General features: G+C 45.3%; 1 protein-coding gene across 2 annotated transcripts in view; it reads left to right on the top strand.

Moving 5' to 3' along the window:
* Positions 1 to 15,952, top strand: part of gabra3 (gamma-aminobutyric acid type A receptor subunit alpha3) — a gene marked incomplete at its 3' end in the record, with an annotated part of 50,049 nt that extends 34,097 nt beyond the window's left edge. Inside the window, exons 5-8 of one of the 2 annotated variants that reach the window (XM_084450016.1) lie at positions 621 to 764; positions 2,537 to 2,689; positions 8,566 to 8,771; positions 15,626 to 15,952. In XM_084450016.1, coding sequence (XP_084306142.1) covers positions 621 to 764; positions 2,537 to 2,689; positions 8,566 to 8,771; positions 15,626 to 15,952 — 830 coding nt within the window. Of the gene's footprint in view, positions 1 to 620; positions 765 to 2,536; positions 2,690 to 8,565; positions 8,790 to 15,625 lie in introns of both variants that reach the window. The other variant, XM_084450015.1, reaches the window with a different exon arrangement.
* Positions 15,953 to 16,639: the final 687 nt, after the last annotated feature.

Below are 16,639 nucleotides of genomic sequence, written 5' to 3'. Positions count from 1 at the left end.
ATGCAATTATGCATGTAGTAAATGCAAGTATTTGATTAATGGTCCCCCTAAGAGGATAAAACAATAGCTTCTTAGCTGGAGATAAAAGTTTAATTTGCGAACCTCGGCCTGGTGTGTGAATCATGTTCCTGGCGCTTAGCTGGGGTATTTTAGCATGATCCCTTCTCCTGTAATGTAGTAAAGAGTGTTTTTTGCATGTGTGTTAGTGCGTGTACCCATGCAACCTTGTGCAAGTGTACAGTACTTTGCATTCTGCATAAAATGCATCTCTGCCTCATCTCCAGGCCTTGTCCCTTTAAATCCAAATTACAGACATTAGTATGACATTAGTCTTTGTGTGGATAAAACCTTGAGTTCAAATTGCCACATCTATGAACTAATCAACAAACCACAGACATGCTGCTGTTATTACACTCCCATTCATCGATATCCATTCATTTAGATCAATCCACCCAGTTTTGCTCATAGCCTTTGTTCCCATTATCCGAATGAAGCATTAGTAACCATTGGGATTTTATGGAAAATAGTGATTTTTATACTCAGTGTGTATGCATCTCTCTCTCTCTCTGTCTCTCTCTCTGTCTCTCTCTCTCTCTCTCTCTCTCTCTCTCCCTCCACAGATGCCTACACTAACAAGGAGGTGGTCTACATCTGGACGCAGGGAGATGAGAACTCAGTGGCCGTGGCGGAGGGAAGCTCCAGGCTCAACCAGTATGACTTACTGGGCCACGTGACTGGGAAGGAGACCATCCGCTCCAGCACAGGTAGACACTTCTAACAAACACCGTCACCAGCAGAAGAACCCCGTACTTTCAAGACATGAACATGGACACAATAAGGTTTATTATTAGGTAATAAAAGGCCTGGTCTTTTATTTTTCACTCCTGTCATACTGGATAATTTGGGTGATTTCATTTCACCACCTTTTTTCCTCACTCCTATTCTCCTCCACTGGCTTATACTTAACCATTCCATTTGTGTCTTTTTGTAAAGTAATTTGTCTGGGCTGCTTTGCAAGCAGCTGGCTCATCGATTGGTTTCTGCTGGTGTTATTGGGGTCATTGTGGTCTCACCGCCACCGATGGAGAGACTTGCTGAGTTGAGCGGAATGAATCAACCTCTGATAACTGAATGTAGTGGTTTTCTCTGACTGGCTGCTGGACACTGACAAACTCTCAGCCCTTTTCTGTCTGTGAAAAAATGGCACGTGTTAACAAATATTCAGGAAATTTGGGGAAGGTGAAGAAGGCTGACCAACAGCGTCCATTTACATGGCATGTAATCAGAGAACATACACGCTTGAAACACGCATTGACCCCCCCCCCCCCCCCCCCGACAAGTATTCTACATTTTCTCTTTCAGTTGTAAGAAAACTATTCAGCAGAGCTACAAAGATAGGCTCTGCGGAGCTGATGGGACTCTCTGCCTCCTCTCTCTGATAGCGCCCCGGTCTGCAGGCCATTTGAATTGGCAGCAAATTATAGGAAATCCTGTCAGCCAGCACTGTTGATCAGCCATTCATTTGATCTTAAATTCTGATTGCCGTATTCGTAGGCAGAAGCCCTTTATCTACAACACCCACAATACTGACAGTGTCTCTCTCTCTCTCTCTCTCTCTCTCTCTCTCTTTCTCTCTATCTCTCTCTCTGGACCCTCATCAGGGAGGGTCAACCGTTTTTGGTTTTTTTTACCAGCCATTCAAATCAGACTACCCATTCAAGGCTTATACTCAGAGACAAAAGATCCATTCCAGATAGATACTGTCCAAGCTCTATTTAGTTGTGATGTATTAAGTCCCAGAGCCTCAGGCATGTTTTGGTTCAGCCAGGTTGCATGTCGACGATGATAGACACAGAGAAACCGGATACGGACTGACGCAGCTTGTGCAGATGTGCTCCAGAGACACTACAGCAGCCATACTGTACTTACTGTAAATGTCCCTGTGTCCCGTTAACTAAATGAGGTTACATTATGGACATGGCCAACATGTTTTTTTGCCCAGGGCAAGGAATACATGATCAGCTCACTCCCAGGCACTCAGTATATCACATGCAGCATGTTTTAAAACCCAGTTCCAGTGAGATGGCACATTCTAGCCTGTCGCCATGCATCACACGTCTCTTAGTGCGGAGCCGCAACGAGGTGTGCCGTTCTAACTCACTAGCCGTGTTTGTCACCACATTACTGATGCCGCCGCCGCCAAGGTCAAAACATCTAATCCTGACCAACAGTGGTGGGGAAACCAATCTCTGTCTTTAACGACCAGACACGGTGATACACCGAGCAATCAGTTAACCTCCCCTCTCAAATACAGTACAGTGCACTCCTCCTCCTGCAGCTCCTCCAAAATGCATGCTGCTGTATTAACTTTCCTAAATGTTTTTTATTTTATTTCAGCAGGGTGCTTATGTTTGTCTGGACTGAACATGAGCTGTATTAATAATTCATGTTCTCTCCCTCATTCTCTCTCTCTCTCCTCTCTCTCTCTCTCTCTCCCTCTCCCTCTCCCTCTCCCTCCCCCACCCCCCTTCCTTAGGAGAATATGTAGTGATGACAACGTATTTCCATTTGAAAAGGAAAATTGGCTATTTTGTGATTCAGACCTACCTCCCATGCATCATGACAGTCATTCTATCTCAAGTTTCTTTCTGGCTGAACAGAGAGTCGGTTCCTGCCCGCACCGTATTCGGTAAGTATCTTTATCCCTGTCTCTTTATCCCTTGAAAATGTCTCTTAACTAGTAATTGAACCATTCTGACGATTTATAAAGCATCAACAACAAAACTGTTGTTAAGTTTACAAAACTATATGTCAAAACAAGTGTGCGGAGACAGCAGCTTACGGCATTTGTGCTTTTATTTGGAGGCATTCGGTGAATTGGAGTGCCATGGGAGGGTGTAAATGGTGAATCTTCGGGTTCTGGCTCAGATAAGTGTATAAAAACAGTACTCTAGCCATGTTGGCTCTGCTGGGTCAAGACAGTGATGAATTTGGTTTTAAAACCACTCTTGGATCAAACTGTTCTTGGATCAAACCTGTAATTACCTTGGCCAACCACAAAACCACCTAATTAATTACAGATTAGCTGGAGCGAACCTGGAAGAGATTTAAGTGGGAGAATGTGAGGTGCCCACCTCTGGGGAGGAAGTGATAAAAATAAGTGTTGCGGTTGCATCTCTCGCAAAGGATATTGGACCAAGTTTAAGCCAGCCAACTTTCAAAAGATTATTGCCTGCTTTGGCAAGAGATACCTCTTGCTTTGTAAACATATGTTTTATTTCTTGGGTTGGGGGGGGGGGGGGCGTTTGCAGACAAATCAGGTGCAAAGCAGAGCTGATCCTGCAAACATCGCCATGGAGACTGCGATGGGGCAGAATGCAACATGAGCCTTGCCCATTTGAGTTCATGGGAGAGAAAGGAAGGTCCATCCGTTCGGGTTTAAGGGACACGATGGAGTAATGGAAAAGCCTGCTCTGCTCTGTCCCCCGAGGTAGTGTGACAGGGCATACTGAACACCACACAGTACCCTCCAGTCATAGAGAAAAACAAAACATGTCCTCCTAATTCAAGTAAGGCCAGCTGAGGACCAATAAATAAATAAAACCAGGAAGCAGTGCATAAAACTGCAGTTGATTACTGGTTAACATACCATACACACACCAAAACGTAAACCTGTCTGTTGAGTGTACAGATAGTGTATATTTGCACAGGTTTTGACACCATAGGTGATCCGGTGCCTGCCTGACTTCACAGCCATTTCCTTTATGCTGTAGAAAGAAGTGTTCTGGAAACGTGACTAATTTGAGGAATCAGTGTCATTGAAAAACATTAATCTCACCACCTAGAGCCTCTCATGTAAAGAAGCCAGCTAGCATATGTTTCCTCTAATCAGTTTACCCCACACTCAGAGATAAGAGCCTACGCATTATTCCCCCTCCTCTCTCTCCAGCCACGGAAACCCACAGTTGTGCCTTTTAAGCTGTGATGAGTGTGCCATGGCAACCCAAAGTGGCTTCCCCAGCCGGCCCCTGTTTGTCAGCTAATTAGTGTTTGAAAGCAGGGCATGATGCAGTCAAGCACATACAGTACAGGACAAACAGGCAGCATACAGGAGAACTACACAGCATACAGGAGAACCACACAGTACTAGGCGAACCAGCCAGTATACAGGGGAACCGCACAGTGCCAGAAGAACCCGACAGTATACAGGAGAACTAGACAGTACCAGGAGAACCCGACAGTATACTAGAACCGCACAGTATACTAAAACCACACTGTACCAGGAGAACCAGACAGTATACAGGAGAACCAGATAGCATACAGAAGAGCCACACAGTACCAGGGGAACCACACAGTACCAGGAGAACCACACAGTATAACTAGAACTGCACAGTATACTAGAACCACACAGTACCAGGAGAACCACAGAGTACCAGGATAACCAGACAGTACCAGGAGAACCTGGCAGTATAACTAGAACTGCACAGTATACTAGAACCACACAGTACCAGGAGAACCAGACAGTATGCAGGAGAACCAGACAGTGTATAGGAGAACCACATAGTATACAGGAGAACCACACAGTACCAGGAGAACCACACAATATACAGTAGAACCAGACATTACTAGAATATCCTGGCAGTATACTATAACTGCACAGTACCAGGAGAACCATACAGTACCAGGAGAAACAAACAGTGTATAGGAGAACCACATAGTATACAGGAGAACCAGACAGTATACAGGAGAACCCGACAGTATACTAGAACCACACCGTGTACTAGAACCACACAGTACCAGGAGAACCAGACAGTATACAGGAGAAGCAGACAGTTCCAGAAGAACCGGGCAGTATACTAGAACTGCACAGTACCAGGGGAACCATACAGTACCAGGAGAAACAGACAGTGTACAGGAGAACCAGACAGTACCAGGACTATACAGTAGAACCACACAGTATCAGGAGAACCACACAGTACTAGGAGAACCAGACAGTATACAGGAGAACGAGACAGGTGAATACCATGCAAAGACAGAGCAGATTGTCAGTGGACTGGACTAGATTGGTCATTTTAGACATCAGGATCTGGAGCTCTGTGTTCCATTCTGCCATAAGTAGAGCACTTCTCAGCTTGTTGTGCATCACTCATGCAACATGTGGCAATTCAGCCTCACCTGAGTGGGAGTTGTCCACTGCTTTTATTTGGCAGTATGTCCTCTGCCTAATAAGGTTACCCTATTTTCATTGCTCCATTTCCCTTAGATGAGGAAAATGCCTTCAACCAATATGACTCGAACCAATGTTGCTTCATGTCTTTTCATAAATAGGAGACAGGTTCTAGCAGGTTGCTCATACCTGCAGACATGCACTGCTTTAAAGCTAGATACCAAGGACATGTGGAGCGGTATATATGAGTTGTTTTTCACTTTCGATTTCATAATGATGGACATTTATTTATGACTACGGTTTTTGTCCACTTTATGTTTTTTTATGCATGGCTGCTTTTAACTAATTTCCCCCTGGGGATGAGTAAATATGACCTCATCTCATCTCTCATCTCTTTTTTTTTTATTTTTTTAGTAACTTACTGGGTTTCTTCCCTTGGAAGTGTTCTCATTGTTCTAATCTAGGGTCATGTGAATTAAGGCCAAGACCGCAAGGATGTTCTCAGCAGACACACTCTGATGTCTGTGCCTGCTGGGGGGCTGGGTGTAATCTCACCAAAGCGTTAGATTCTACGCAATTATACTGTAAGTGAAAGTGCACGATGGCACAGCGTTGACAGGATTGATTGCAGTAATCACAGTGAGGCTAGCCAGAGGATGGAGGGAGTGATGGCGTGTTCAGGTGTAGAAGCGCCCTGGTTGACAAGGTGTCGGGTCTGCTGCGGACCCAGGCTGCTGCCCTGCAGCTACCACACACCACACATCTGGTCAGGGGCAGGGAGAGAGGGGGGGAGACAGTCTCACACTGGGTCGTCTCGCATAGCCAGACCTATCTCCACATTTTGTTTACGCTGTTGCCAGCGCTGGAGAAAGGTCTGGCTGGACTCATTCGGGGATAGTGGGGGAAAAAAGCTGTATTACTTTAAACCAATCACAATCGTCTTTGGCGGAGCGGCTGCTGGGTTGCTGTTGTTGTTGTTTTGCATCCGGTGAGTCAGACAGCGCTGGGTGACTGAGGGCCTGGACAGCCACGTCAGAGTCCACTGCCAGCCCATCCACAGCAACGCAAAGAGCTTTAAATCTGGGTAAATGTTTCAGGAAAAAAACGCCTCATATGTCTCTGATAAAGAGTTGCCAAATCGGAGAGTATGAGCAGCCCCAGTGCGCTGTGGGAAAGTTGATATTTAATTAATCATTTTGTTCCCTGGAGGGTTGCCAGGTCCAAGAATCTGCGCTGGCTGGCGTGACCTGATATTTTGTGTGGATAATCTGGTTTGTAATTTTCTCATTCACCCAAGTGTAAGGCTTGATTTATGGTTTCTGCAGACGCACAGCAGCGTGGACACAATATGATACAATCCCCAGTGACATTCCAGTTTGCTCTCCTATTGATGTTTTCTAATTGCCTGCGAGTCGTATGGAAACTTATATGGGGAGATTTCAGCCTCTCGGCGGTTAACATTACAAGCTGTCGATTTTTTATTATTATTATTTTTCTTACAAATTCAGCCAACATACTATAGGAGATAGTATAATGCATTATGAAACCACAATTTGTCAAAATATGAAATTGCAACTCAACAATATATATTTAAATGTCACTACAGCAAACGTACAGAACTGCATTCTACTGTATTACTGCATATAAATCAACAGAAAGGGCTCCCAACGCTGCAGAGTCAGATTTCTTATCAAGGAGTCTGTGAAATGAGTTGACCTCCTCCGTCACCGCAATGTCAGTTTTTAGAACTTATACTTTCTTTTAACAGATGAGACAGCTGGGGCCAGGCCATGTGGAATTATTGCTTATATCTGCTTTGATGGACACCCATTCTCATCTCCCCTCTGATTTCACTCTAAATCCCCGGTGACGATGAAGACACGGTGACCTATAAAAGATTCAGATTTCACACAGCAATTGATTTATCTTCTCAAATCTCTCTCTGTTGTTATTCAAAATCCACCGTATCACTGGCTACACAACGCTGGTAACAAACACGTCTTTTGTCTCTAGGCCTATCCATGATATTACAACAATTAAGCTCTAAATTCACAGTGTATTGGAGTAGAAATGTGGACAATGCACTATTGGTGTGAACAGCAGCGCTACTGCAACGCTTCACACCTGCCCTTATCGTATTGTTATCGTCAACCCAATATCGTGTATCGTATCGTATCGTATCGTGAGATTAGTGTACTGTATCATTACACCCCTAAATGGTTCTGTGATCCATGCCAAGCCCCCCCCCCACCATGGACTAAAATGTTTGCTGCGACAGGAGTCACGTTCTCCATGTTGCAGCAACCACCCCTCAAATCCATGACTTCTTGTGACGTGGCGTCCGCATACCGGCCGCAGCAGCAGCAGGATTCCAGGCTGCATCTGTTCATCTCTCTCTCCCTGTGAGGGTCTCTGCTGAGCCTCCTCTAGACAGATGGCAGGGGGCTGCCTAGCAGCCTGTGCTGTATCAATACAGGCATAACTGTTTATCAAGAGACAAGCCTTGGCACAGCTCCTCTGGGGCTGTCCCACAGATCTGTTAGACTAACGCTACCATCATGGCTATAGAGCAGTTTGTATAGCTGCTGCCCACAAGTTTCTGGTCAGAAACTGTAAGGATATTAGGGAACGTTTGAAATCTATGGGAGGGGGTCACTGGAGGAAAACAGGGAGTCATGCTTTTTAATTTTAGTCCGCGGGAGGGTTACTGATTTTTAGTTTGAGTCCAGGGAAGGGTCATACAAATTTTAATCGATCAAAATATAAAATAGTTTCTTCAGCTTTTCGGGATCCAGCAAGCTGTTTTGTATGACCTGTGGTATCATTTCTCTTTAGGTGCCCTATCAGTCTGTCGAATCAGTGCGCTCTGCTGGTGATGATGGGGTAGAGGTAGAACAACTCGCAAACAGACACCAACATGCGGAATGGTGTGGACGACTCGATTTTAACTTTCAAGTTGTTTTCTTCTTATAACACCATATTGAATATTCTTCGTAACACCATATTGAATATTGCCTGTTTGGTGGGGGAGGGTCAATCATTATTTTTCAATCACTCGGGGAGGGTCAAGGAAAAATATATTTCTGTCTGAGGGAGGGCGATGATGCATTTTTATTTCCGAGCACTCTAAAGTCCTCCAGTGATCCTCTCCCATAAATTTCGAACGGTCTCTTAGGAGGCAAACATGCATAGTCAGGCCCTGTGACAATGTGTGCTGTGTGTACAGGGTCAGCACTTCTTGTGTGATCCACTCCATTGTATATGTTGTTCAGCTTATATAGTATGTGGGATGCTTGTCTGCTTCTGAGTGCGAGAGAGTGTCATAGACGTGCATTTTTGTTAGTTCACTCTAATTATACAGTCTAATTCAATGTCTAATCCCTCCTTCTTGTCCTCAGGGGTCACCACAGTTCTGACAATGACAACACTTAGCATCAGTGCTAGAAACTCCCTTCCTAAGGTGGCCTATGCCACAGCCATGGACTGGTTCATGGCAGTGTGCTATGCCTTTGTCTTCTCTGCCCTGATTGAGTTTGCCACAGTCAACTACTTCACCAAGCGCAGCTGGGCGTGGGATGGCAAGAAAGAGGGACAGGAAATAAGGGTAAGTACTGAAACAACCGTGGCCTGATCCTGATGATAAATATCAGGGAGAAACATACAATACAAATGGTAAACCTTTAGTATGTTACACCACTGAGCAATAGAGGGTAGCACAGCCCAACCGCTCACAGCGCAACTCCTAAAAGCCCTGCTTACTCTTGGTGTTAGGGAGGTAACTAATCACCACCATGTCTCCATTCTCATTAATCTGCCGGAACGGCGGATGGAATGAGCCTGTCTCCCCCACTTCAGAGTCGGGAGACTTCTTGCTTATTCTAGATTATTTGCTCTCTATCTATCTATAGTCCCTTTGGTATCCTACTGAAAAATGACCGTCCCCCGAGCTAATGACTCAGAGGTGTGGCCCGTGAGCCGGCCGAGCTCTCGTGTTGTGTGTGGCATTGCTCTTGGCATGAAAAGTTATTGTACCTGAGAAACACAGCATCCGCCTGAACTTCCTGAAACCAGCAAGGAGTAATCTAAAGAGACACTTTTTTTACTCATTAACAGCCCAGCAGAGCAGGAACGCTGGGAGCAGGATATGAAGTCCTAGAGTCTCAGTACATAAACACTGGGTATACTAGGTCCAATACAGCCTGAGAGACAGGGATAATGAAGGCAAGAGGTGACATGGAGAGCTCATTAAGGATTGTGTTTTTACTGCCATTTTTTATTCCAAAAAAAAAAAAGTTCTGAGAAAGTTTTTGCAGCCGTCAGCAATATCTAATATTCACGAAGCACATGTTTCAATCTCGTTCATGTAGGGGGAACATCTCAAGCTGTCGTCCACCAACACATCAGATGCTACAGTGCTACAAATCCCTTTCATACAGTATACAGTATATTGCTGAGTGTGAAGGATTCATATCTATCAGTCAGACTCTGCCAGTCCTTTGAAACTTGAGTGGCGGTCGCGCAGATGATTGACAGCGTTGCATATCGCAGACATGAAACGTCTCGTAGATGATCCCGTGAATCACAATGCTGAGCGGAGCGCTCTGTCTTTCATACGCCACCATCTCAGCGGGCAGTCCACACGTTCTCTGGAGCCGATGTGCTGAGGAGGCACTCCTCTCGTATGTACTGTACATACGAGAGGAAGGGGTCACCGAGGGTGCGATCGCACCGCCGTCACCACCGCCGCCCCGGGCCGAGAGAAGCCCGCTAGGGAGCGGATGAGTGTGCTTTCATCCTCATTCACAGCCTCTGTTTCAGAGAGGATGGTGAATGAAGAGGGAGAGAAATGAATGAGTACTGTACAGTAGGTGTTTAACGGGAGGCTGTGTGTCCTGGTGGGGGCGTGGTCCCTGGTCATCAGAGCCCCGCCTCCAGCCACCGCTCCTAATGGAGCCAGATGGCGGTGAACTCCTTTGGACCTGCGCTCGGTCTCTGTTGATGCCCGGAGTGGTGTTCTGGATGAGAGTCGGTCAGAGGTAATTTAAGGCTTTTCCCACCTTCCTATTAGAAATGGCGTGTTTGTCTGTTCAGCAGTAGTAGCAGCAGCAGCGCAGTCCTTTCATACAATCTAAGGAGGTTCCTGCTCCTCCTCTTAGTACCCAGGGACCTGTCGAGATTTCATCAGCGGCGATGTTGGTGGCATTTTCCCAGATTGATTACATTTCAGATGTACTGAGCTGAAAGCGCATGATCTGATATGATTCATTTCCATGATTCCACCTAGCAAATTCTGAATCATAACAACACATTTTGGCCGACACAATGCTGTGATACAGTAATTACCATTCCTTAGCACGTAGCTATTTTGAGACACTTGGACTCTTTCTCCTGCGAGACCAGGGCATTAGCGCTGGGAGGAGGTAGCGTTTACCTTGATTAGGGATTTTCGAACATGTTTAATTCATGCAGGCCGACAGACAGTCGGCAACACCCTGCAGTAATGAGACCGTCTCTATAGAGCACAGACACTCTACAGCTGCCAGCGTTCCCAGCAAGCTAGTACACCACCGCCATGCACACATACACACACGTGCACACACACACACACACACACACACACACACACACACACACACAGGGACTTACACAGTCTCCATTTTAGCTGTCACTCTCTCTCTTTCTCTCTCTTACACACACACACCTAAACAAGTGACAGTAGCTGGGTTTCCATCCAAATGTATCGCAAATTTTAAGCAAATTTTGTGAGAAATTTGAATTTACGCACGTTTCCATTCAGTTTTGTTTTGCGAATATTGGGAGTCAGCAGGTCAAGCTGCTGACTCCCAATATGGTGGCGCTTTGTGGCGCTTCTCGTGAAAATGAAAAAAAGACCCGTAGAAGAAGAGTTGACTTTTTGGTCAAATCACAGGTCTGTACTGAACTAGGATGAGATGGAGAGATTCTTTGTAAACTTGATGGCTCTTGGGAGAACTTTGTTTTGTCAGCGTTGTCAGCTTACATCACCGTCTTGATGCAGAGATGAGAAAGAGTAAATGCAATGACCTCTTGTAGGCTACTGTCGGAAATAGCTGGAACATCATCGTTTATTCGCAAAATCTGTTTCCATTGCAAAAAGTTGCATTTTCCTACTTTCGATACGCTGACTTTGTAAAAACCTTTTTCCGATATTTCAGCCTTTTTCCGAATTTCTGGCGTTTCCATTCCAAGTTTTTTTCCGGCAATTTTGGAAAATGAACATTTTAAGAGGTGGATGGAAACCCGGTTAGTGTCATCGTGAATCTCAGGTAGTAGTAGCGAGAAGTTGGTTAAACTCACTCCTCAAAGGACCGCTAACAGTCCCTCCAAGAGGGACGTCCCTATTGGCACAACTGTTAACGCGACCGCCTCACAAGTGAGAGTTTGTGGGTTCGAATCCAAACCTGGGCAAGCCCTTCACATGGGTTACACATACTGTATATAGTATCAAGGTCACATGCTCAAAGCCACAAGATATGCCAACACCTCCCAGAACACAGACGTAGAGGGACACTCTAAGGCCCAAGATACTTTGTCAGTCCTGTGTAAACACACAGCAAGACTTTCAGCCTTAAAGGTCTCCCGTTATGAAAACCTACTTTTTCAGTGCTTATGTACCTACATTTGGGTCTCTGGTGGGCCTACTGTACTAACACACAAGTTGTAAAATAAGAAGACCCTGTCAGCCAGGTTGTTTGGCCAGCCAAATTCTGAAAACGTGTGAGTCAACAAGCCATTCAGATTTGCCTCCCCTTCTGAGAAGAGGACTCATTAGGATTATACCGCCACCTCCCTCTGACCCCAACTGAAAGAAAAAGTTGGGAAAATGTGTTCACTAACCATTCAGAAGTGTCCTACTGCATTAATTTTGCATTATTTGAACTTTAGGGCAGAGTGGGGGTGGGAAGCAGCAGCTCATTTGCATTAAAGCTACAGACATAGAAACAGCCCATCCAGAACAGGATTGAAACAGAGGGGAATACATGTAGATGCATACTAGACTGCTTCTGAGTGTTTTTTTCATCAAAAATATTCAGAGACATGTTTTGGGGACCCCAGAGACCTATATTAACTTGTTGAAAATTAACTTAATAGTTGACCTTTAAGATATCCAGGCACCATCACATACCCATATATAACACTCCTGCTCCAATTATGTCCTTCAACACTTTCATATACAGAGCCAACGGGTACAAATGTATACTCACTCAGGGATCTGTGTACCCAATGCTAACCAAAATCCACCACAGAAGCGTCTTTGCCCTGAAGTCATTTCTGTAGTGTTGTTTGTAGTGTCACAGTATGTGATAAACAAGGCACCGTGCCACTAGCCTCGTGAGACCATCCTGATCTAGCGAGCTCACATTCTGTTTCTCTCTGCAGCTCAGTCTAGCATTCCCCGCATCTCGAACGAGTGTTGTGGGTGGGAATACTTGCCTTGACAGACTCACTCCTTCAGTCAATCAGTGTGACAAAAGTTTTGCGAAATCCATTCCGGAAGAATGGCGAAAACATCTTTTCCTCTGAGAAACTCTGTGCATAGCCTACTCTTGTTCTTGTTAATTGTTTCCTTGAAAGGTAATGTTTTCAGTCGCATGTGTTTGTTCGTTTGTTATTTAGCAGGATTTCGCAAAAACTACCAGACTGATTTTCACAAAACTCGGTGGAGGGGTGTAGCATGGGCCAACTAACAACCAATCATTTTGGAGCCAATCACTGGGCGGATACACAAATTAAACAAAACTTGGCTGCCCATTTCTTTTCATTTCATGTTTAGGTATTCTGATAGGTTTACCATTCTGCCTGGTGGCCAAGTGGTTAGAACGCCGGACTTAGAGTCTGGAGTTAAAGTCCCAACCAAGATTCTTTGAGTTCAAGTCCTGGCCAAGATTTTTTTTTTTTGAATGTTGGCTTTTCGTTAGAATGAGGAGTCAATTCAGCTTTAGATACTTATACTGAGAAGTGAGTTTAACCATTCCCATATATTGAGGAGTGAGTTTAACCATTTCAACTCGGTTATACCAACAAAATGCTTTTATGGGCAGAGCCATGTGCTCTCTGAGCACCCTTTCTAGTTGTTATTGAGTCTATTTCTGCAGTACTGCACTCATGGATGTCTTTATTCTACTAACGTTACTGCTTGTCGCTTTGAGAAACTGTTTTGCCATGGGAACCAACCAGGGGCTACGTTCTACTGGGGGGCAGAACAACAGTCAGAACACAGTCCCTGATTGGCCTGGTCAAAACCTAATCAGAGAATAATCGTTCTAGATACGGGGAAATCCAGACTGATCTGCTGAGTTAAACTGAATGTGAGCTCGCGAGATCAGGATGGTCTCACGAGGGTACCATGCCTCTGCTGTATCTGCCTGTAGACAATCATTATATGGACTCCAGTAACACTGAGCATCCAATAGCTCCATTTGGTAACAGCACTGTAGTTACTGTCCAATCGCTGTTCTAGTAATAGCAACCCAGTGTTACCCAATGTGGAGTGTGATTGGCACATATGGCACTGCCTTAAAATTGTGTGTCAGGTTGGTGGGCTCGAGGCTTGAAACTCGAAACGAAAGGGATGAATACGCTTAGGCTGCAGTGGTAAAGGTGGGGAGACGCTTGTTAATAGTTCTCCCTCCGCTCATGCTGATCTGAGCCAGGGCTATGATTGAGGGGGCCTGGGGTAAAGTTGGATCATGTGGAATCAATACCCTGTGAAAGCCTGGGGGCGTTCAGGGGGCAGCGGCCTTCACTGCCCACAAACTTACCCTCTGCAATGATATTGGAAGGAGATAGAGCCCTCGCCCTGGAAAACACACACACACATACACACACACACACACACTCACACACCTACACTCACAGCAGCTGCTCTGTCTCTGGGGCTCGGTATTGTGTGGTGGCTGTTGTTGTTGTTGTTGTTGTTGTTGTTGTTGTTGTTGTTGTTGTTGTTGTTTTGCAGTGCAGCATGTTTGATGCTGGATGCTGCTGGTGTCCCTGAGTTTGTTAAGAGTCTGCGTTGTCTGTCTGTCTCACCCCGCATCTCTAACCCTGTAATCTTCATTACCCCAGAGTCAGCCCTCTAACCGGCCTGCTTACCCATGAGTCTCCCACTTCTTCTTGATTATGTCGTTTTAGACCAAAATCCATCTTAATTGGTGTTTTATCACAATGACCCTAGGTCCATAAAACTTTGATTTACACCTTTAAGCACCACCTAAGGTTGTAGTTGTTGTCAGGGTTATGCAATGATGAGGACGCACATGTACAACACAGCATGTGAAAGAATCTGAATTGTTTGTGTTATTCCCTAAAGGCAGGCAGGCGTGGCATGAGGGAGCTGGAGCTGGCTCCTACTCATCCATCACCCCCGCTCCCGTCATCCTGTCCTCCAGTCCCCATCTCCGGCCTATATACAGCTTCATCCTCTCCCGGGTGCAGTCTGGCAGGGGTGTTTACAGGCGCACTGATTTAGCTTGTCTAATCGTCCCCGCCCCGGCGTGTCCTACTCCCTCTGGCCAAGCCCCACCTCCCAACCATGCCCCCTTCCGCCACGCCACGCTCTGCACTGTGGTCTTGGTTTTCAGAAAAACAACAAGCAACAAGGCCTCCCTTTGGAGATGAAACCGTGATCTCGTCCACACAGAACCTCCTCTCATTTCTTTCCTCCTAAACTTCTAACCATTGTGCATGTTACTGTAACCAGCATCTCTCTTTCTGCCCTGGAGTGCTCCTCTGCTCACGGTCACGTATGTATATCTTGTAAGGGGGGGGGGGGGTTGGGGGAGCACACGCAATTTAACATTTATTAGAGCGTGGATGGGTAATGTTCTGTGACCCCAGCCCCTTTTGTCTGGGTCGGAGGGATGGTCCTGGTCTGGTCCCTCCAGCAGGAGTCTGCACAGCTTGGCTGTGGACCTCATCATGCAGAATAGGGATGCTGTACTGGTCTCATTAGCTACGTACCACTGGCATCATTGCATCCTCCTGTCATAACAGTCACAGGTAATTTTGTCATTTTGGGAAGAAAAAAAAGGGAAAAAAGAAAATAATGAATAGCCAATTATCCTTGTGGGGTTCGAAGACAGATTTGAGTGTGTAATGAAGTTTTTGTATGCATTGTTCTATGCCAGACTGAAATGTTCTACTTGCACCTGGAGATAGACAATGGCGACAATGATAATTGTCATCGTTGAATTCTGGTCATTAACATAACTGGTAAAAACATTTTTTCTTGTCTACTTTTCTTTTCAGGAACCCTTTCAGAGTAACATTGCCAGGATTAAAGATATGGTTAGGCTATGTTTTGTTCTTTGTGTGGCGTCTTGTGTTGCTTCTGTTTCCTCTATATGAGTTCAAATGGAAGTATGGTTTAGTTTGGTATTTCAGACCTGATTTCTTGCTTCTTTTTTTTTAATTTTGCAGAGAAGAGAATCAGCCTCTCTCTCCAAAAAGTCAAACAACACGTTCAACATAGTTGGAACTACTTATGCCATCAATGTAGCAAAAGACCAAGGTTTAACAACCATCTCCAAGAGCGCCACAACAGCTCCTGTTAAACACCATCACCACCACGTCCCCAAGATGGACGACCCCTACATGGAGGCCAGGAAGTCGTACAACCGCGTCAGCAAGGTGGACAAGATATCGCGCATCATCTTCCCAGTGCTGTTCTTCATCTTCAACCTGGTCTACTGGGCCACATATGTGAACAGGAAGCCCATCATCATGGTGTCAAACCCTCCGAAGTGAATTAGAACCTCTGCTAGGTCTGAGGTGGCGAGATGCCAAGTCCACGACATGCTATTGTATCATTGTATTTGACTTGATTTTGATATTTGCCGTTCTTAGTAGATTGAAGACAAATGTTATTATCGTAGGGTCATGTATAAAGTCAAAGTGTTCTTTTATTGTATCCTGATTATTTGCTTTTTTGGTAGAATAGGTGAGACTTGGTTGTTTTGTCATATCTGAGACACAGTATTGATTTATTCAGAAACAAGGAAGGGAAGCATCTGTGGGAGTGCTTCATTGTAGCTCATTAGGGAGGACAGGTCCTCAACCCGCCTGTGTATGTGTGTACAGTACAGTACACACACAAACCTTTTACCCATGTTGCGCATCAGAAAAGGGTAGGAGAGCCATTGGTTGCCTAGCGCTATAGTGGGGCTCCCATAGCCAGGGGACAGCCTGTGGAGAGTTCTATAGGAACATCATTAATAATCGTCAGTGTCTGGCGTTCTGCTGGCGCTGAATCTCAAAAGAACCGATGCAATATCAACTGGAATTGCTTTTGTGTCCTGTGGGCCTGCCTGTACATTTTCCGGGCCACTGACTCTTATTGTTTTAACAGGCTGAGTATGCTTAAAAAGAGAGATGCAGTGTGCCTTTTTTTAATGCCCACACCATCAAGAAAATGTTTTTGGCACACATACTGTA

This window comes from Borostomias antarcticus (genome assembly GCF_949987555.1).
Source record: "Borostomias antarcticus genome assembly, chromosome: 15".
In the NCBI taxonomy this organism is placed as follows: Eukaryota; Metazoa; Chordata; class Actinopteri; order Stomiiformes; family Stomiidae; genus Borostomias; species Borostomias antarcticus.
Note: the sequence above shows the minus strand (reverse complement) of the source record. Positions and strands in the feature narration are given on the sequence as shown.